Source organism: Coregonus lavaretus (assembly GCF_964263955.1).
Source record: "Coregonus lavaretus genome assembly, contig: HAP1_SCAFFOLD_656, whole genome shotgun sequence".
NCBI classification, from domain to species: domain Eukaryota; kingdom Metazoa; phylum Chordata; class Actinopteri; order Salmoniformes; family Salmonidae; genus Coregonus; species Coregonus lavaretus.
In genome coordinates, this window is record NW_028159049.1 from 45,013 (window position 1) to 67,673 (window position 22,661).

General features: G+C 45.1%; 1 protein-coding gene across 1 annotated transcript; it reads right to left on the minus strand.

Moving 5' to 3' along the window:
• Positions 1 to 120: 120 nt before the first annotated feature.
• LOC311123315 (meiosis regulator and mRNA stability factor 1-like) lies at positions 121 to 22,437 on the minus strand. The gene is made up of 27 exons (XM_084197576.1): positions 22,274 to 22,437; positions 20,312 to 20,531; positions 17,925 to 18,749; positions 17,548 to 17,692; positions 17,197 to 17,405; positions 16,963 to 17,080; positions 16,680 to 16,855; positions 15,827 to 16,333; positions 14,860 to 15,041; positions 14,372 to 14,533; positions 13,872 to 14,079; positions 11,680 to 11,858; positions 11,415 to 11,495; positions 10,786 to 11,022; positions 10,540 to 10,659; positions 10,103 to 10,284; positions 9,525 to 9,745; positions 8,929 to 9,071; positions 8,456 to 8,589; positions 7,117 to 7,319; positions 6,653 to 6,880; positions 5,938 to 6,177; positions 5,183 to 5,413; positions 4,798 to 4,858; positions 4,270 to 4,377; positions 3,951 to 4,109; positions 121 to 3,768 (listed from the first exon to the last, which is right to left on the minus strand). Exons 2-27 carry the CDS (start codon positions 20,468 to 20,470, stop codon positions 3,530 to 3,532), a joined length of 5,457 nt encoding a protein of 1,818 aa, XP_084053702.1. The 5' UTR covers positions 20,471 to 20,531; positions 22,274 to 22,437; the 3' UTR covers positions 121 to 3,529.
• Positions 22,438 to 22,661: the final 224 nt, after the last annotated feature.

Genomic DNA, 22,661 nt, shown 5'->3' on the forward strand with positions numbered 1-22,661 from the left:
AACCATAAAACCCTTCGCATTTACTGTCACTTTTAGCAAGTAACAAATACGATAATACTTTTTTTTACAAACTAAAAAATACTATCCCTTTAAGAGGAACTCAAGTCAGAAATAAGGAGGAAGGAGTAATGCTTGTGATTTATTCAACAGAAATCATTTGGTCCCCTCAACATGAATGAAACAGTTACAGCAACGTCTTGTATGTGTATGGTGAGGTGAAGGGGTAACGGGGAGAACGATTGAATACGTCAGTGAAACAAATACAGAACAGAAAAATGATCACAAAGGATAACCTTGATGACGAGCACTGGAGGGGGTGCGTTTCATGGGAGTACAACAGAAATACTGTAAGAGAAGTGCAACAAACATTGACAGACATGGTAGTATCTAAAATAGCACCCTGTTCCCTATATAGTGCACTACTTTTAACCAGAGTCCATATAAAGTAGTGCACTATATAGGGAATAGGGTGCTGTTTCGGACGCACCCCATTACATACTCACTGCGAGATACAATTGAATCGCACTATAGTTTAGTCCGATACAAATTAACCAACAATGACAAAACCTTGTAAAACTATTTTTTCACCTCAGAAATGAACAAACCCACAATAAAACTCCTTTTACAAGAACCAAAACTATGCAAAGGTGCATACGGAGTACTTTACCAGCACATGTTGCTTTTTACTGATGTAAGCACACTTAAGAGAATTGTACCTCTTATTTTAACTCTGCCTTCTGAGATAGTGGACACTGTAGCACTTGGGAGTTAGTTCTAATGTAAAACGCAGTTATATCGTCTTGAGGCCAAACTAAAAAGTCTAATTTAAGTTTTGGTGCACAATTTTAAGGCAACTTTTGTGCCGATTGTCCCTTCGTTAAAGAGAGAAATAAGATTCTGCCCATTGTTCAAACTGGGTCTAACACTTTCGGAAGATTCTGAGCCTTTAAGCCTTGCTATCCCTCAGTTCTGGGAAAGCCAACTCCTTTACTGAGTGAGCCATGTAATTAGAAACAGGAAGGAAGTCTTGGGCTTCAAAACACAAAAGATCTAGTAAATAACGAGGAGAATCAAATTAGATGCTCATTTGAAACAGTCAAGAAAAACACTAACAGGACAGGAATCTGAGCAGCTATAGCTATATTGGCTCTTGGCAAGGAGATCAATATCATGGACTCCAGCCCAATTTCTCTGGTCTTCAACTGCATCTCCAACACATACAGTAACACTGACAGAAGGAAGCCATTTTGGATCAAAGGAGATGGACATCATGGGCTCTGGCCCAATTCTATGGTATTTTCTGCATCTCCAACACAGTAGCACAAGAGAGGAAACTGCATCTATTCAACATCCGTTCATGGGGATGCTGTTTTTCCTTACATCAAGCCATGCCTTCTACTTTCCAAACCATGCTTGTAGGTAGGAACTCAATGTCATAACTTGGTGTTGGATGGTACAATCAGCACTCTCACCAAAAAGTAGGATAGGCACAAAAAAAATAATCTATAGACAATCACAAGTAAAAAATCTTATGTAAAGACAGAGATGGGGTATGGTATGTCTCCAGTCAATTCAGTAGCCGTCCCTTACTAAGTGCCATGGCAGATACAAGCCATTGTAAGAGCCAGGCGTTGTCCAGAGCCGCATGAGGGCCTCTGTCCATTTGATCCTATCGGGGGCCTCCAGGGGCCCCTCTTGCTGTTTCACGTGCAGCTGGAGCACATAAGTGCCCATCTCTTCTTTGCACTTTTACTAAAAACACCAAGTCTATCTCATTGTTTTGTTTTAAAAATCAAAACGAGGGAGCTCTTCTCAGCTCCTCTACTCAAACAGCGCAGACGACACTGAAAACGTAGACAAAAAAGGTTGAACAAAAACAACTTTGGCTGTTTCCACAGTAACCAGGAGTGAGGTTGGGTGATGTAAACAATACCTCATATATGGTTTATGCGGAAACTACAACTAATCCCTTTCTTTAAAAATGCAGTTCACTAACAGTCTGATTTCTGACCTAGTAGGTTTACACCATGCATAAAAATATAGTTTTTTTTATGCACAACATGCATATTACACACCACCTATAAGTTATTCAAGTGTAAACCGCACTCTGACATAATCTCTAAAAATGCAAATCAGAAATAATTTCTACTTAGCTTCCGGCAGCAAACAGGGTCACCATATCTCTGTTCACGCTGCCTTCAAGCTCTTTAACACTTGGTCCAAGTAGTCAGGGTCTCTACTTCTGCCTAAATAACGGCCCAAGGCAGACTGGCCCTCAACCTCGCCAAGAGCTCGTTCAAAACTCATCACTGAGGAATCAGAATTCCTCCTCTTTCCCGCTATCCTACACGTTGGAGACAGCGCTGATTGCAACACCCCATTGAAAACACACAGATACAAGCTTAGATCGATTTGACTGAGGCCAGACTGTCGTCAAAGTTACTTTGATGCTATTTTGGCAGTTTGTTCACTCCTGCCGTCGACTCGATACTTGACTGAAAAACTGCTGAGAAACTGAAAACACCAGCCATACAGGCTTTTACTTTATGAAAGAACATAGTCAAGGGGAACGATGTCTGAGGACTCTTAACACTAGAGTGTGAACTGAACACAATGCTAAACATTGCCCAAGAGAAGAGTTAAAAGAATGAGATGGGCATGGTTACTCAATAACGATAACGGTCAATACTACCCTCCAAAGCTGCCTCAATGGCAAGGATCAAATCTATTTTTTAAACTTTTAGCTGTATGATGAAGTGCATTTGTCCGATGACAGAATGCAATGGGGACAACACAGCGGTGAGGGCAGTAGACACGTTACGGTTCTTTTGTTGAAACATAGCAAGGCAGTATCAAAATAATGACGTTTCTCTACATATTTATATAGCTTTCTCTCAGAGGTTCCCTGACTTTGCAATAATTAACATTATATAAAATCCCTGTATAAGTTACAATTCTTAAACAAGTTACTGTATTAAATATCTGAGGGGTTTCGAGTTCAGGTAAGGGTCTTCAGTGGTAAAACAGGCATCTTTTGCGATTTGCAGTGTAAACTCGTGGCTACAGTGTCAACTAACTCAGTATTTGTTGTTGCAGTATTGTCCAAAGTGGGGCAGTTTTTTTTCCCACTTTCAGAGAATCATGTTTCCAAACAGTTTATCCATAGTATATCATTCATATCTACCACAAAGCCTTTCTGGACATGCATTAATCCGACAGAAATTACACGGCTTTGAAAAATTAATGGCTGTTGCAGAAATAACTGCAACAAGAAAACTCATGGCTTTGTGAAGAAACACCACATCAACATGATGATTGAGTTTGAAAAGATAAGGAGAAAAGGCAATGAAAGGAAATAATGTCACAGATTGTTGCAAGAAGAGGGGAAATGACTAAAAACAAAATCATTATTTTTGGGGCTATTTACAATTTAGCCGATCAACTCTTCATTTTCGAGTTGTGTGTGATGAGTGTGTGTGTGTGTGTGTGTGTGTGTGCATGTTCCAGCGTGTGATTGTCAGTGTGTGTTTTAGGGTGCAGCTGTAAAAGAGAAGTTAGCTGCCAGCTTCACTTTATTGCGAGGAGCCCTCTTGCTGGGGCTGTTTTCAACAGACGCCATTTTGCGGGTCATACTCTGTGGAGGCTTGGTTGTCGTGGAAACCACAACAACAACGTTGTGGTTATTGTCAGTTAGTGGTTCTTTAAGCTTGGATATGTCACAGACAGCAGGAGCTGCTGCTAATGCTTCCGCCTCAGGTTTATCACGCTCTGAAAAACACAATGGCAACACACATCGAGGTCAGTCCAAGGGAAGATGTCGGTTGTGTGTATAGCAGAGCATGATGAGTAAGCTTGTCTGAGACCTGAAGATAATGCCTAGGCGGGCTAACAGTCTTATCGCACAAAGAAGACCTAGGTTTGAACCGCGGTTGATCACGTGATCAGCTCACCTGCTGGTGATGGTGTCTGCTGGAAGCGGATGAGGTCAGCCTGTTGGAGGAGGACGGGGTCAGGGTGCAGCTGGGGAGAGGGCAGACAGGAGGGTAATGGGTCACACAGCAGGTCCACTGGAGTCAGACACAGCAGCTCTGTCTCCACCCCAACAACACCTGAGAAGAAAGGGGGGAAGTAGGAGAGAGGTAGTCATCGCTACTTACAGTTTCTACTTCAAATGTATAAAACAACCGTTAAAAAGCCTAAAAACACCTACAAGGCAAAAAGAAGAACATCAAAACCTTGGGAATAGTGCTTATGACTCCAGTTAGTTACCTGGGCTGTGAGTTCCAGACTCTGTGTTGCTACAGGGGCTGTCTCTCTGGCTGGTCCCATCCTCATGCTCCTCTGAGGCTGCAGGGCTGGCTCCAGTGGCTCGTGCTGCTGAGGAGAACCAACCAAACCCCAGACCATGATTACACTCTTTCCACTACAGAGTAAACACTGTACCTTCAAAACAATACCATTTCTGTTCCTATCATACAAGCAAAACACCATGACTTCTGTTCCCATTACATGTTCAACTTGTCTCATGTTGAAGGATCATACTACATAATCATGAGATTAACTGATAACCATCCCTTTATTTTTATATATTTTTAAAAATACTTTAACACTTATTTTTCTTAACTTTATTGTTGGTTAAGGGCTTGTAAGTAAGCATTTCACACCTGTTGTATTCGGCGCATGTGACAAACCAAATTTGATTTTGATTCCCATATGTTAATACTAAATGCAGGTAAGGCTAAAGCCATTTGTTTTCACAGTTCCTGCTGCCAGACAGTCAGGCTGATTTGTCTTTACCTTTCATATCGTTCTTCAAAACGATAATCCTCTTGTGGCCGTGCCCTTTGATCCACACTACCTGTTCACAGGCAGAAACAAAATCCCATTTAATTACCACAAACCCCATCCATCCGTCACTACAGAGTCTGCTGTGGGGCTAATGCTGTACACAGTGCAGGGACAGAAGGCGACTAACCACATTGACTACATCTGCTGCTTTGACCGTGAGATCCCAGTGCAGGTCCATATGCTGAAGAACTCTTAGATGCACGCATTATCAATTCCCATCTTATCATATAACAAGTCTGTGTATTTCCAACATATTGTTTAACTAGTTGTTTCTTGTCTTGTATATCAGCTTTGAATTTGAGAAAAGCACTTAAAGTTTGGCCTAATTTTGTACCTGTGGTATGCCGTTGAGCAGGTCGTCTATGCTGCCGTAACCGTAGGAGCGAGGTTGGAGGCTGCATCCGGTGAACTTGGCGTAGGCCCCGGGGAATTCCGTCAGGAAGATCTGGTGGTAGTGGTAGGTGTGGAGCAGGGCACGCACGCCACGGGCAAACTGGTACAGACGGGTAAGTCGAACTCTCTCCTCGCCACGCTCACCTTCTTCCTCACCCTTACCGTAGAACAGCTAGGAGGGGGGAGAGAGAAGGGAAGTTATGAAAAACAGTCTAGACCAGGGGAGGGCAAACTTTGTGGCTGGAGATTTTTTTTGCCATAGATTTTGCGGGCCAGAAAAAGGGCAGTTATTTGAAAATGTATAGGTCCATTATCATTTCTATCTAGTTTTAGGGGTTCAAGAGTTGCCTGGAGGTTATTTTTACCCGCGGGTCGTAGTTTGCCCACCCCTGGTCTAGACAAGGCCTACACACAAAGATCTAGTGGTCATCATTCCAAATATTCTAACATATAAACCATAGTACTTCATTCAAAAGGATCGTGCAATACATCTCAGGCAATTACAAAACCTGACTAACACAATGCTACCCCACTTTAAGACCTTGTGAAAAAGCCATAAAAATGCTTTCCATAGGAATCCATGATCCTACATTCTTCAAATCAGACAAATAGGCTGTCGAGCAAAAAGGATCCAGTCTATAGAACTAGAATTAAACATTAGTATAGTATGATAGCTCTATGGTCCAGTCCACCTACCACCACCAGGTAAGGCAGGCTCTTCAGCAGCTCGCTGAGGGAGAGGAAGCCGTATTCACAAGGGTTGAGCTGTACCCCATGTACAGAATGATACAGTAGACTCAAGCCCTCCACGCTGACAGAGCCGTCTTCTTCGTACTGCCCCAGGCCCATCAGCAGGGACAGCAGCTGGCACGTTAACGAGCGCAGAGACTTCCTGTTGATCAGCTGGACCTCGCGGCCGTTAGCACCGTCCACCACCTGAGGAGAAGATCAATCAGATGTATTTATAAAAGCCCTTTATACTGCAGCAGTTATCACAAAGTGCCAGGACAGTTGGAGGTGAGAGATGAGCCATTGTATTCAGAAAACATGGCTGAATCTGGAATTGACAGCTCATTTCCAATATAAAGACGACATTTGAATGCACCAATTTGTGTTGAATGCACCAATTTGCAAGTCGCTCTGGATAAGAGCGTCTGCTAAATGACTTAAATGTAAATTTCAATGCACCACTAAGGGGCCTGCTTGCTCAAACCTTCATGACATTTTGCCTCACTAAAGCCACTTCAGTGACATGAATTCATATCAACAAATACTTGTGACTCATCCTTAGGGGCCAAAATAATGTTCGCTTGTTTACACAAGGACTTGTGTAGCACAGGATGTTCTTGTTTAGTACAACAGCCTACTATAGATGTATTTGACTGAACTGACTAGAAACTCTTAACCATACCTTGACGACGTGGCAGAGGTTGACGAGCAGGGCGGGCAAGGAGGAGACGTCGTAGTCCTGGAGCCTCAGGCCGTAGCCAAAGGTCTTGCTGTACTCAGACAGCAGCTGGGCAGCAGGCAGGCTGGAGTCTCTCTGGGAACGGAGCATCTTGACCAGCTGGGCAGCCAGGGCCTTCACACGCTCTACCTCTGTTAGGGTCAGCACCTTCTCCTCTCCACAGTCCAACACCTGGGGAGAGAGGGAGGTTACATAACAAAATGACAATGTAAATAAGTCACTCTACTCTAGGAATAATGTTATTTATACTGCAAAATAAATGGCTTATTGGGACAGAAATGAGATGCACACCAATTGAGGATCATCGGACATTATCAATGGTTTCTCCTGCAGCACTCTGAAGCCTACAAACACAAAAAAAAAAAAAATTCCTCCTTGGACAGAGAATCACTTTGTCCTCCACCCACCATGAGTACGTCGGGGATGGCCTCGAAGAGCTCGACGAGCTTGGTGAAGCCATAGTATGCGAGTTTGCACTGGCGTCCGAAGTGGTGGTGGTAGGTAGGGATGAACTTGGAGAAGGCCATGCGACAGTGGGGCTGGTGACGCAGCAGGTCCACCACCTCCTTACCAAACTGCTTGGTCCGCTCCATCTCATCTGATGTACGATCTGAGGGGAAGGAGACAAAGGAGGGCAGGAGTTAAACAGGACGTTTTTTTAAATGTATACTATATATTATTATTTTTTTAAGTCAGACATTCTCTCCGCTGGATGGTGTCTCCCTGTTGCAACTTGTAATAAACCACATGTATTTTTGATTGACTCCTTTTAGTTCACCTGGTAATTCCTATTACAGTTTTTTAAATGTATTTAGCATTTAAAGATTATACAGACAAACAGGTAGAGGGAAAAACACAACCTGATCCCCAACCACATCAACCCCATACCAAGTATAACAGGTCTTTTCTGATTTGATTGAACAGATAGAGAGAGGATGACAGTGGGGAAAGATAGAGGTTGAACAGATAGAGAGAGGATGACAGTGGGGAAAGATAGAGGTTGAACAGATAGAGAGAGGATGACAGTGGGGAAAGATAGAGGTTGAACAGATAGAGAGAGGATGACAGTGGGGAAAGATAGAGGTTGAACAGATAGAGAGAGGATGACAGTGGGGAAAGATAGAGGTTGAACAGATAGAGAGAGGATGACAGTGGGGAAAGATAGAGGTTGTGTCAAAGGGCAGTAGGCCGGGTTTAAACCTATGCCGACGCCGTAGACGACCACCGACAGAGTCAGGAGATAGTCAGGCATAACTGCATGTGGAATGCATTACTTTATTCCATGCCCCACATGGCAAGGATATTCTTATCCATCTCCAAGGGAATTCCTGGGTTGAATAAAAGTTAAACATTTTCTCAAAAACAAAAGTGACCAATATTTCACAATTTTCCCCCAGGGATCAAATGTACATCAACTACAGACACAAACAAGCCAACTGTCTGGTCCCAAGTTAAACATATTTTCTAAACAAAGGCTACCAATATTTCACATGTTCCTTCCAAAAGCGGTGTATTTTCCCCAAGGGATCAAATGTACTAGAACGACAGAACAACCCTCTGGTACTTCATCCATTACCCTGATATCAGACCCATTAGGGTTGCACAATTCTTGTAACTTTCCCCAAATTCCAAGGTTTTCCAGAAATCCCATTTGCAACAATAAGCAGGAAATCCAAAATCCAGAATTTTTGGGACGATACCGGAATGTTGCAACCCTAAAACCCATACAGTGAGACCTCATCTCACCTCTCTTGGGTACAGAGATGACAGTGTCCAAGTCCTGGTGTGTGACGGTGATGGTGGTGTCAGGGATCTCAGCTAGCAGGTCCATTAGATCACACATCCCATAGTCCAGCACCCGCCAGTCTCTGGAGAAGCACCTGTAGCAATAGAAACATAGTATGAAAATATCCACACAGCCAATAGGGTGCCACTTGAGAAACAGAAAATACACTTTCAAATGAATTCATATAGCCTAAACACCATCACAAGGAAATACACTTCCAAATAAGCCAATATAAGCTGAATTATCACGAGACAAAACAAGTCCAGATGAATTCATAAAACACTTCAAGCAGTTTGAACAAATAGAACAGATTAGAAAATAATACTTTACTGTTAATCAACAATAGCTGATAGGAATGTGCTTAGCTCTTGGGATAGACAACATGATTTGCTGAGCGAGTGGCGGAGTGGGCAGTTCCTGTGGTAGTACTGACCAATGGTAGGCCTGCATGAAGTCCGTGATTGCCACCTGTTTGCTGGCCTGGAACTTGAGCAGTTTGAGGAGGTCCTGGGTGAATCTCTTCACCTGGGCACGGTGGGTCAGGGTCAGCAGACGCTTGCTGCCCATGCCAAGGATCTGGAGTAGAGAAAAACACAGATTTATTCATGCTTTGTTTACTTCATGGTCGCCACCACTTTGAGAGTGTATGCTAACACTTACTGCTGCAATAATCTATTAATGTTCTACTAATCGTATCTGTCAGGGATCTAACCTCAAGGCTGTTGAAGCGTGTAATGAGAAACAAAGTGGACAAGGTTTTGTCAGAAGGGATAGCGGATGGTCTCCCAGTCCCAGTGTTTGAGCTAGGAAGTCACTAAACTAGGAAGATTAAAAGTGATCCATCATGTGTAAATTAATTGAGCTGTGTAACTTCAATCTTTGATTATGTGTGTAATGGAGCGATTGATTAAACTGTGTGTGTGTGTGTGTGTGTATGTGTGTATGCAGGCCCTGTGTGTGTGTGTGTGTGTGTGTGTGTGTGTGTATGCAGGCCCTGTGTGTGTGTGTGTGTGTGTGTGCACAACATACCTGCAGTACGTGTGGCACAGCCTCCAGTAGCTCCAGCAGCTTAGAGTATCCGTAGTCAGACACCCTACACTGCTTGGCATAGTGGTGGTGGTAGGCAGGTATGAACCTGCTGATGGGCATCAGGTTGCAGGGCTGACTCTTCATCAGGTCAATGAGCTCTCTGCTGAACTGGATCAACTGGGGGTTCCCCACTGGGGACTTGCACCGCTGCATCCACAGGTCTACGACACACACACGGCAAGATGTTAATGACTTCTATTCTAATAGTAGTACGGGTGCATTTCTGTCTTGGAGTCTTGGTATCTGTGTCAGCAGCACAGTATCCACCTACTGCAAACTGCAAGAAAGCGGATTTTAGCTCAACATATCCCCGTAATAACTCTTATCGCCTCCCGAGTACCTTCAGGCGTCTTTGAGGATGGTCTTATGCGATAGGGGTTTCCATTTTTTATGAATAAAGGGTTTCAATTCTGTAGGTTTGTATTGCTTTTATGAACCCCTGGGCATTCCTCTGCGAGTCTAAATAAAGGTTTTCAATGTAATTCTCTGAGGGTTAGGGCTGTGAGTCAGGTCAGCACCTGTGTTGGATGCGGGCGGCTTGTTGTGGATCCACTTGATGACCTTGAAGCCGTTCTGAGCAGTGACGATGTTAACGCCTGGTATACAAGTGATGAGGTGCTCCAGGGGGACGCTCCCCTCCTCCTCCCCCTCCTCAGACACCGTCAGGGGGCCCAACTCTGATGCATAGCACTCTGAAAAACTGAGTCACAGGAGAGCAAAATGAATATTCATGAAACACAAAACACTATATCTAGTAACAATTACAGAGTTATACAAATTGTACTCCATTTGTATGAAATGGGTTCTAGAAATATTGATTAGATTAATTAAAAGGCCTTTCCCATAAAGTTCAGTATGATTCCAACGCAGATCTCTCCAACACCATTTATTGAATTCAACTTTATTAAGCATCCACTGTCAGTTAATCTATCCAGGCAGAGACAGGGTTGGTTACCTGAGCAGAGGCAGGGTTCCCTCATGGGACTGCAGCAGACAGTGGACCTGGGAGGCCAGGGTCTTCAGAGACACCACCACAAAAGGAATCTTATAGGAGTCTGGGTCAAAGTCTGCCTCACTACATCGGGGACAGCGAGATCGAGGTCATATGAAACATTTGTCCAAATGAGTCCTGTAAGACGACTTAAATGGCTAAGAGAAGTGGTGCGAGGGAGTGTGTGTGGGTCTTTCTGTCTATCCCTACCTGAAGTTCTGCTGTGTGTAGTGGTGCCTACAGACAGGCTCGTGGTACTCCAACTGTTCAAACACCACAGGACTACCATTAGCCGAGGACCCCTCCTGGGACTGAGACGACCCCAGAGGGCTCTGCCTGGCCTGGCTACTGGGGAGGAGACACACCAGCCTGCCTCCACCCTGCTCCCGCACCGCCACCACCTCTGGTAGTCTGTATAGGTCACTCACCACCAGCTTACGACCAAACCTAGGGGGGGAGAGGAGGGGTGGAGATGAATTAATAAAGTACATTTACATAGCCTTTATTTAGGCTGCGTTTACACAGGCAGCCCTATTCTGATCTTTGTTCCACTGATTGGTCTTTTGACAATCAGATATGATCTGATGTGAAAAGATTTGATTTGATTGGTCAAAAGACCAATTAGCGAAAAAAGATCAGGGCCCGTTCTCCCAAAAGAATCTTAAGGATAAGTTAATCGTTAGAACCATAGGATCCCATAGTTCTAACGATGAACTTAGCATTAAGATGCTTTTGGGGAAAAGTGTAAACGCAGCCACAGTACTTAACATTGCATGGGGCTAACTCCTACAGAGGTGGAGGGAGGTTGAGTGATGAAGAGGAGAAGCAACACGACTCACTTTTTCTCGTAGATTTCAGTGAACTTGAAAAGGGGAAGACAGCTGGCTGGTGCATCCTGGAGAATCTGGAAGATTTCAGAGCTGTAGAAAGAGAGGAAACATTTTCATACCATCCGAATCCATCTCAAACGAAGTACAAATCATATTTTGGCGACGTTTAAAAGGATGGTGATGTTCCCCGATCTAAGACATGAAACTGCCAAATTATGTGACAAGTATGGGAGAGAGTGCTACCTCAATGTTAGAGGAGCTGTACTGTACATACCTGAGCATGGCTAGTGACTTGTTGCTGGCCCCGGTGATGAGGGAGACGTGGATGCGTTTGCCTCCTATCTTGTAGCGGTGCAGGCTGCTCACAGCACTGATGGCCTGCTGTAGGGAGCCCATCTGGACTGTGGCCTTCAGCTGGTAGTCTGTGTGGGGACTCAGCTCCACGCCTTTAACCTGGAGACACACACATTCACTTATCATGTAGTCTACTGTCTGAAAATGACACACAGGCAATTTGACCTCATTATGACAGTGAAATCCCATCGCCTTCCTCAATGACATTGCAATAGAGCAGGGGCTCTTAAACCTTTTCAGCTCAAGGGACCCCAAGGGGTGCACATTTTGGTTTTTGCCCTAGCACTACACAGCTGATTCAAATGATCATAAAGCTTTGATCATTTGAATCAACTTTGTTGCCTTAGGGCAAAAAACAAAAAGTGCACCCCTTGGGGTCCCGAGGACCGAGTTTGGGAAACGCTGGCATAGAGTGCAGTCTACCATGTAAATACTACACAGAGCAATTTTGGCACAAGCACACACAGCCATGTCAGAAAATGACATAGCAATAGGTTGAATCAATACAATCACAATAAACCAAGAAAGTCAAATAAAATGACACTAAAACACATTCCTGACCTCACCATCTTGCAATTTACCATCAAATGGGAGACAGATTAAAGCTCTATACATCTACAGGGCATTCGGAAATTATTCAGACCCCTTGACTTTTTCCACATTTTGTTACGTTACAGCCTTATTCTAAAATGGATTAAATTAAAAAATGTCCTCATCGATCTACCCCATAAAAACTGGTTTAGAATTGTTTGCAAATGTATTAAAAATTAAAAACTGAAATACCTTATTTACATAAGTAGTATTCAGACCCTTTGCTATGAGACTCGAAATTGAGCTCAGATGCATCCTGTTTCCATTGATCCTCCTTGAGATGTTTCTACAACTTGATTGGAGTCCACCTGTGGTAAATTCAATTGATTGGACCTGATTTGGAAAGGCACACACCTGTCGATATGAGGTCCCACAGTTGACAGTGCATGTCAGAGCAAAAACCAAGCCATGAGGTCGAAGGAATTGTCTGTAGAGCACCGAGACAGGATTGTGTCGAGGCACAGATCTGGGGAACATTTCTGCAGCATTGAAGGTCCCCAAGAACACAGTGGCCTCCATCATTCTTAAATGGAAGAAGTTTGGAGCCACCAAGACTCTTCCTAGAGCTGGCCGCCCGGCCAAACTTAGCAATTGGGGGAGAAGGGCATTAGTCAGGGAGGTGACCAAGAACCCAATGGTCACTCTGACAGAGCTCCAGACTTCCTCTATGGAGATGGGAGAACCTTCCAGAAGGACAACCATCTCCGCAGCACAATCAATCAGGCCTTTATGGTAGTGGCCAGACGGAAGCCACTCCTCTGTAAAAAGGCACATGACAGCCCGCTTGGAGTTTGCCAAAAGGCACCTAAAGGACTCAGACCATGAGAAACAAGATTCTCTGGTCTGATGAAATCAACTATTTGGCCTGAATGCCGAGCGTCACGTCTGGAGGAAACGTGGCACCACCCCTATGGTGAAGCATGGTGGCGGCAGCGTCATGCTGTGGGGATGTTTTTCAGCGGCAGGGACTGTGAGACTAGTTAGGATCGAGGGAAAGATGAACGGAGCAAAGCACAGCGAGATTCTTGATGAAAACCTGCTCAGGACCTCAGACTGGGGCGACGGTTCACCTTCCAACAGGACAACGACCCTAAGCATACAGCAAAGACAACGCAGGAGTGGCTTCGGGACAAGTCTCTGAATGTCCTTGAGTGGCCCAGCCAAAGCACGGACTTGAACCCGATCGAACATCTCTGGAGAGACCTGAAAATAGCTGTGCAGCGACATTCCGCATCCAACCTGACAGAGCTTGAGCATCTGCAGATAAGAATGAGAAACTCCCCAAATACAGGTGTGCCAAGACTGTAGCATCATACCAAAGAAGACTCAAGGCTGTAATCGCTGCCAAAGGTGCTTCAACAAAGTACTGAGTAAAGGGTCTGAAAACGTATGCAAATGTGCTATTTTTTTGTATATATATATATATATATATATATATATAAAAAAACTATAAATTAGCAAAGATTTATAAAAACCTGCATTTGGTTTGTCATTATGGGGTATTGTGTGTATAGGACTCACCCGTCCGTGTCTGGAGAAGGCGTCGTGCAGGCTCTGCTGCAGCTCCTTACGGGACATCCTGTAGTCCAAGTTGGCCACCTGTAAGTCTGCCCCGTCCGAGAAGGGCTCCGAGGCCTGGGGGCCCTCAGGCAGACAGGGGCTGCTGCTGCCCCGGGGAGGAGGGCCCATCAGGGGGGACGAGCGGCTCGACATGCAGGGGGACCCACTCCTGGAGCAGAGAGAGAGGAGTTGAATGGGTTGGCAGCACCATAGGCAGGTATAGATTGAAATGTCATGCCCAAATCATCACAAAATGTCATATTTGTGTAGCTCAATGAGGTTACTTTAAGAGGATTCATGCAGGAAATGTCAAACTAATTTGGGGGATATTCACTTGCATTGTTTTTTTGGACAAAAAGGCTCAAGTTAAAACCAAGGCATGGATTGCAGTGTCGGCTCGTCTAAAGACTGCTTACAGGGTAAGGAAACAAACAGGACATTTTGTAGTGTGATGGTCTCACCGTGAGGACCAGGAGCCTTGGGAGAGGCCCTGTGGCTCGGAGAGCACCAGGGGGCTGAAGGTCTTGTGCAGGGTCAGCTTGCTGAAGGCAGAGGGGGTGCTGACCTGGAACTCTCCATGACGCTCAGAGTCAGATGCACTGCGGGGGCTGGAGAGGTCCCTCCTGATGGGGGAGAGGACGTTAACTATTCAAGTTGAAAGATTATGGCATACTCAGCTCTCTGAAAACAACAACTGCATGCAAGTTTTATACATGGCCTCAGCTCCAGTAGTTTGAGCACAAACCACCTCATTTAGAAACAGCTACTAATTAATTCCTACATCCGTCTACGATGACCCCTCTACGACAGGCATACTTTTTGCAGGCCATTTTACAATATTGAAGGTAAAACACATACAAGTCTGCAGGAACCAACTGTGATGGAACCAATTAGTACATTTGTTCTTTATTCATTTAGTCTGAAAGGGGTCCTGGCGTCCATAGCGTACCTCCTGCCGCGGAACATGGACTCTCCTATGAGGCCGGCCTTGATGGGGTGCTGCTGGGACGGCCCCTCTCCGTTACTGTGGGGGGAGGAGGAGTTGCGCTGGCCTTTCTCCAGGGGGAAGCCCCGGCCTTTCTCCAGGGGGAAGCCCCCAATCTTGGGCTTGGTCTCCAGTCCACCTAGCTCCTGCACCAGGGGGACAACCAAAGTGTTACTGGATATGTAGTGGTGACTGTATTAGAATGGCCATCAGCTTGGCAGAATGGATGTGTAGTGGAAGAGGCTAAAAGGAAATTGGAAATGATAGAGCTGAGAGGAAGTGGTCCTTGAGAATGGTGGTGATTGTTAAAGCTATTTATTAATTAGAGCTATACGTCCCCCCCACCCCCACTGTTAGTATTATTCAACCTCTTGTATCGTCATAACTCTGACATTACTATCACCATTCTCCAGTCTTCCCCTCAGCTCTATTGTCGGGTGGAGAAAAAGCACCGTCCAGCAGAATAAAAGAGCAGAGATCAAAGTAACAGATCAAAAGCATAGAAGAGAAAGACCATCGTTACGGACTCAGTTACGGCCGGCAGGACAGGCAGGGATTACAAACAGAAGCAGGAGACGAGGCATGGGATAGAGTAAAGATATGAGAGGGAGAGATATGCTATTATTAGATGAAACATTGATCGAGGCATTAGTTGACACATTGAAAGAAAAGGATCAGCCAGACATTACATGAAGCATGGGACAAAGTGTTAGATGCCACACATTGCTTAAAACATTACATGAAACATTGAACGAAGCACAGAAACAGACCAGGCATTAAGCTACATGAAGCATGGGATGAAGCATGGGATGAAGCATGACTACAGTCTAAAAGCCCACAGGTTAGCGCAGGCAGAGTGGAGGACATGGACAGGGTTAGGGGAAGACTGGGGCAGGCGGCACTCAGGGGGGGGTGGCAGGAGGCTGCTGACCTGAGGAAGGGTTCTGGCTTGGGGGGAACCAGGGTAAGGTGTCCCCCCGCTCCCCCTCCTGGGGCTGTAGGGCCTCTCAGGCACCGGAACGGGGAGTGAGGCCTCTCTCTGACACTCACGCCTCGCACGCCTGTTCCTCCTAGGGGAGTGCAGCTTCTCCAGGGGCAGGAAGGAAAAAGAGGAGGAGGGAAGAGGTTGAACTGGAAGCGGAGGTGGAGGAGTTTCAGATGAGGGGGGTGGTGGGGTGGGGTCGTTCCCCTCCTCAGCGGACGGGGCGGTGAAGGAGAGGGTGATGCGCCGGCCGAACACGTCCTCGTTCTCCATGCGCTTGCGGGCGCGCTCCGCCGCTTCCTGCGAGCCGAAGCGGAGGACGGCGGTGCCGGTGGCCATGGAGACGCCCAGCACCTTGCCGCCGCAGTTGTCCGAGAGGCGGCGCAGGCGGTTGCCCACGCTCTTGCCGTCGCAGCCCGGCGGCAGGTTGTACACATAGAGCAGGTTGAAACCAAACTGGTGGGGGGAGGAGAGGAGGGAAAGAGAGAAGAGGGGACCACTCTGGGTTTGTGTTTTTGAATATTATTTGGAAATGTGTTTTGAAACGACAAGAGGTTTGCAGGGTCAGGGTCTTGTGATTGTGTTTCATAGCATAACACTACTAAAGATCACACTGTAGAATGAGGGAAGATACAGGTACCAAAGAGGTCTAGAACCATTGGAAGAGTAAAGGGAAGATTTCTGATCACTCAGAAGTAATTCTCTGAGCAACCAGTCAGAGTATCGTACATTTATTGAAAGTTAACTTCTGCCATTTCGCAATATGGATTACATATATCAATCAAGCATCTCTGAAGCCTACCTGTGATTTGTCAGCCTGTCTGGGCGGCAGGTCGGCTACCATCTCTTCAAAGGCCACCTGGCGGTTGGCGTGCTGTAGCAGGGCATCCGACGTCTGACCGCTCTTATGGACCAGGATCACCTGGAAACCATGGCGATGCCGGAGGTCGCTCAGCTCGCTGGCAAAGTTCACGTCGGCTGCGAAACGGATTCGGGGTTAACTACACAGGTATGGAGTGGACGAACCAACGAAATTAAAGAAAAAACATTTTTTAAATCCATAAATGTAAAATGAGCATACGCACAGGAGACTAGCACCACAGTAGCAGGGGCAGTGTGTGTTTCTGCAAAGCGCCGCAGGCTCTGACGAAGCTTGTCGTCCGCAGCGTTCTTGGCGGTAGCGTTAATGTGCGCTACCGTTACCTGGAAAAAATGGGACCAGAAGACTATCAGACATTGCTCATATAGGTAGAATCAGAGACTGAAGAATACAGAGGAACACTTTACCAGCTCAGGGAATCAGATCACACACAGGTTACCTGGCAGTTGTTGAGCTCCTGGATGACGGCCTTGTTCTCCTTGCTGATGTCACAGACGCAGATGAACTCCGCCTCTCTGTGGCCCTGGAAGAAGTGGCTGCGGAGGCGCTGGACCACGGCCGCAGCAGAGCGACCACTGGGAACGCAGCAGTTCTCTATGTCCCAGAAAACACCCACCGGAGGGATGTTCTCAGGACCTTCTGGAGAACCTGCGGGGAACAAAAACACCAAACGTGTTCAGAAATTGAGTGAAACAGGGAGGTACTACTGTCCTGTACGTCTCTTTTTGAGGAGATTGTTGGTACGGTGTGCCCTTCTGAACACGACTCGCATCATTACAGTGATACTTACCATACTTCGTTGCAGATTTGCCCAGGCTGGAACCCAGCAGTAGCAGGCCGTCGGAGGAGGTCCCACAGCCGTTACACATGGGGATGGGTACTGGGGCCGACTGGGCCGGGGGCAGAGGAATGTTAGGCCACAACTTGTCTGCAGGCTGAACACGTGGAAATAACAAGTTATCATTCTGTAGTCAGACAAAACAACTCATGTCTTCAAATGCTGTAATATTATACAGTCAGGGATGGGCAAAGTAATTTCTAAATGATGGGCAAATTACACAAATTGTAACATCGTCGTATTGTAACTAAGTACTGCCCATTCCTGTATACAAGTTACACCCAATAGAAGACAGTGCCACCACAGTGAACAAAGAGAATTCCACCAACCTTCGTCAAACAATCCCGGCAGTAGTGCGCCCCCGTGCGACAAACCGTGCGTTCAAGATTGAAGTGCATAGCATTAGAAGAACAGATATGTCCCGAGGTGGGGATGTGGGGGTCACTGTGTGCTGCCGATGATCTCTGGACCCCCACAGTGGCAGAGTTGTAATCACCACAGGGGTAATACCCAGCGGGAGTACCCAGGCTACAAGTCCCATGGGGGGTAGAGAGGGGGGCGGAGGGGGTAATGAATTTAGACTCAATGTAGGGTAAAGGGATTGAGGGGTAAGAGCGGAGAGGTCTGAGTAGGCCTCCTGTACAACATGAGCATGGGAGGTGGGAGTGAGGCTGAGAGGGTAGGGGCTGGGAGGTGGTGGCTACAGAGGAGGGGAGTAGCGTGGCTCTAGCATCCCCTCCACCACCACCACCAAGGCTGGGGAAGTGCGGGTGTGAGTTGAGGGTGGTTGGCGTTATTTGACTGGCTCCTAGCCTGCTGATAGAGGCTTCCTGAGAACTTGGAGGGAGGTAGAGGGGGACGCCGCTGCTGACACCACAACTAACACTAGTGCTACCTCCACCACTAACAACCCCATAACCACCCCGACCTGATGGGTCTACGCTGCAGTGCTCACAGTGAGTGCACACGCTTACTTTGTGACTACCCCCCTGTTGTGGTAGTTGTTGGAGGGAGTCTTGTGGAAGAGGAGGCAGACAAGGAGGGGGCAGAGGGAGGGGGGTGAGAGGGAAGGGCTGGGAGGCAGCGGTATGATGCGGAGGAGGAGGAAGATCTTTCAGCTCCAATACTGGCTTTCTGTTGTCCATGTAATCGTTCTGGGAAAATAAGTTAACACAAACAAAAAGGTTATTTCTAAACTAAACAAAAACGTTATTTCTCAGCATTATCATTTTATGTTTACTACTTTTTTTTGGCATTTGATTCCTGATTGATATTGTACTGCATTGTTGAGGAGAGTTAGTAAGCATGTCACTGAACAGTGCGCACGTGACCAATAAACTGACCCATCTTTGTACAACTTCCACCTTAGCTCTACTACACACGTAGTGTTGCTTTGCCTTCAGCGCCGTGTCAAAGTGACATTCTACCTGATACACAGAGCGCGTTGTTTTGAGAGCGGAGAGGAGTATCTATTTTATTTTCCCCTACTGTACCATATTCACAGATTATGCGCAAGTACAATAGCTTTGGTCCAGTTCTTCGCAGGTACTCATTAAATTGTTGCTAGTGGTTGTATTAAATGATCCTCTAATTACATAAGTTGCAATTTGTTTACATTGTGAGCTAGCGTGTCTGCTAGCTAGTAGCTTCTTGACTTCATAAATCTTAGTACAATAACCAGTGGTGTATAGTCGAGGCCATATGCAACCAAAATCCACTTTATTTCTCATTATATCAATTCACAAGTGTGGGCGTCAGCCATCGAGAACTGAACCTCTGCGACGCTACCATTGGACGTGACACAACACGGCAGTATTGCAGCTTTCATTGATTTCAAAGGAAGCATTTCCTCAGTGGCTGATGGCAACGCCGGACGCCCGATGGCTATAGCGTAGCAGGGCCGTAAGATGGTAGAGAAAAACGAGGTTGATGAAAGTAAGCCAGTTCAGTTCTCTGATAAGAGTAAAGAGACGCGTGTTCCTGTGTGTCTAACATGTCAGATAGTGGCCTTGGGAGGATTCACGATATGTAATAAGAGGAAAGGTAATTCTAGAACGACCAGAACTAACAGCCTGTGGCTTTTAAAGCCTCCCGTTGTCTAACTGATGTAATCTACTCTGCTGCCTCCAGTTACCACACACTAGGTCATTTTAGATAGACAATGTACATAGTTATGACAAAAATGCTACATTTCACTATTATATGTTAGTTACCCAAATCCTCTTCACTCTCCACAATTCACACACTCCTTCCCATCAACGCTTCACATTAATTGCTATCTCCATGTTGAAATCAGTATCTTCAGTATGTCTACCCCTAATAATACGATTGATTAGAGCTGGAAACCCAGAATTGAACCCGACCACTTATTGTGGACATTTTGCTGATATCGTTCATTAGCCCATAGGGACCTAGTAGAGAAATTTGAAATGAAATAAGTTTGCTTATGTGGGGTATTGTTGATGGGACAATTGATAGCTACACCATTTAAAGTAGTAGTAGTTAAGGCTAATTTAGAAAATGGTGCGCATACATTTTATAAATGTATCGTACAATGTATCGTTATAGTGACAATTCAGTCAATTTATCGACTGATGGGGGTTTTGTATTTCATACTTATCACAGAACGTAAACTATCGTTGGTCTCTGGCTACAATTATGTCAATACTTAACTGAAGCAGAATGTAATGGTCTCTTGGTCTGAGATGTTACATACTTGTTTGTCCGTGTTGTAACTTGGGGTGTTTTTCTGCCCGTAGGTGGAGAAGCAGTCTGTGAGTTTCCAGAGCCGGGACGAGGCCTCTTTCTCGGGATGACTGAGCCATGGGAAGGGCCTAGAACTGCATATGGATCTCTCCTTTCCCAGTCCTTCCATCGTACAACCTAGCAAAGCCTTTCACCATTCTTTCATCATATCTCTTCTTTCTCATGCTTCCCTAAGATAGAGAAAAGAGGAAGCCCTTTGCTTGAAATGTTTCCAGGTTGGTCTTCATAAGTTTCCACTGGCTGCAATAGGGTAGCTAACGTTACCTAGCTAGCTACCGCCACAGAATTTTAAACCTACCCCCACAGGGCTCTACAGAGCTACCATTTTGGGGGCATATGCTCCTAAATATTTAGCTGTGCTGCCTAGAACTATAATTTGGGAGCACAGTGCCCCTAAAAAAAGAGAAGAATCCAGGTAATAATTGTTGTAATGATTTCTTCGCTGTCCCACAGCTGCAGTAGTATGCAAATGTTGTGGCACAGACAGAAAGGAAAAGGTAGCTTCTTCAGGAGATGAGCTTCAAAAGTAGCTAGGATTCATATATTTACATTTTTGTCATTTAGCACACACTCTTATCCAGAGCGGTTTATAGGAGAAATTAGCATTAAGTGCTCAAGGGCACATCGACAGATTTTTCACCTAGTCGGCTCGGGGATTCGAACCAGCGACCTTTCGGTTACTGTCCCAACACTTAACCACTAGGCTACCTGCCACCTTTATATAAGCCCACTGAAGGCTGTCATCTAACTCTTAAAACTCATCTTGATTTATTTAATTACAATAAACTCTGTATTTTTGCTGGCAATTCTTATCATTAAAAGGGGCAATCTGCAGCTACTACAACAATTTTTGGACATATATAAATTATAAACCCATTGATTCCTGAAGAGTATAACTTAAATGCCCCATGAGCTCAGTTCAACTGTCATACCCCATCAGATGCCTAAATATAACCTTGTTTATCTAATGTTTGTAAACAAAGTAAATGTAAACAAACACTGTATAGCCTCAAACATGGTTAAAACTGTAATTTTATATCATGATGGTCTGTCCTTGCATCCATAGCTCTGTCTATGAATTTGAGTGTGGTTACATTTCCCACAGACCAATCGCTCAACCTTTTACCGAAACAGTGGCAGGAATTTGTTATCGTTTCAATTGCGGATTGCCGCTTTAATAACTCAAATATGTTTCTGAGTGTTCTCCGAGCACGTGTAGAAAATGTCAACGTAGAGCCCTTGCACCATGCAAATTGTGAAGTGCAGAGTTTAGCCAATTAAACTCAACTTTTATTTATTTAACTCCACGATTTAAATCGTGGATTTGAGTTAGCTATGCAGAGTTGTGACATACTAGTCTGGCTTTATTGTTTAGCTATAAAAAAGTAATTAAAAACTAAATGCGTGTTCCTGTTTGCTATGTCCATGACTAACTGCCCTCTTGTAATACACTGGTTCATTTTAGTGGTGAAACTGAGAAACGAGGACAGTACCTAGCTAAGCTAACATGACTGTTTGCGTAAGCCAATCTGTAATTGGTTAGCAGTTAACCAGAGTTAGTTAGCTACATCATGGTTTCGCTTGAAAGTAGCTAACCTTACAAAAACGAAACCATTTTGCGGCCTAACACAAATGACAGAGCTTCTTCCCTAAAACCATTGTGGCAATTCCTCATATCATAACGTTGACAAATGACAGGCATTCTCTCCAAGAAGAGTGAAGTTAGCTAGCCTAGCTTGGTTAGCTAGCCAGCTAATGCTACCTGCCGATCGTTTGTTGAGAGATAGCACATGCTACGTACTGCTTAGTAGCAAATACAAGTGCTAACATCATGCTATGTCAGCTAACAGTTAACGTGCTATGTGCATACATTTGAATGGGGTATTTATTTAGATAACAGGTTATTTCTTACCTGACTGGCGGGCGTGCTAGCTAGCTAGCTGACTTCCTTTCTTCTCATATCCCTCCGAAGACTTGTTTTGCATTTTCTGTCTACCTAGCAACCAGACGTTTTTTCTAACATACATTTGCCATAAACGATCCCACCACTGTCGCAATTGCACACAAAGCCCCCGAATAGTTTCAAGTGTCCTTGCCACTGAGTTTATATAATTGCTAGCTGGTTATCAAATTCCTAAAAACGAAACTTACCATAATTATAACAATATGCGGATAAAATTTAAAGCCATTTACTGTAAAATAACAACTAATTAACCTGTAATTGAATAAATCCAATGCATATGTTATCTCTGTTCTGGAACGTCTGTCAATTTAAAATCGTGAAATGTTCCCACTCTTCT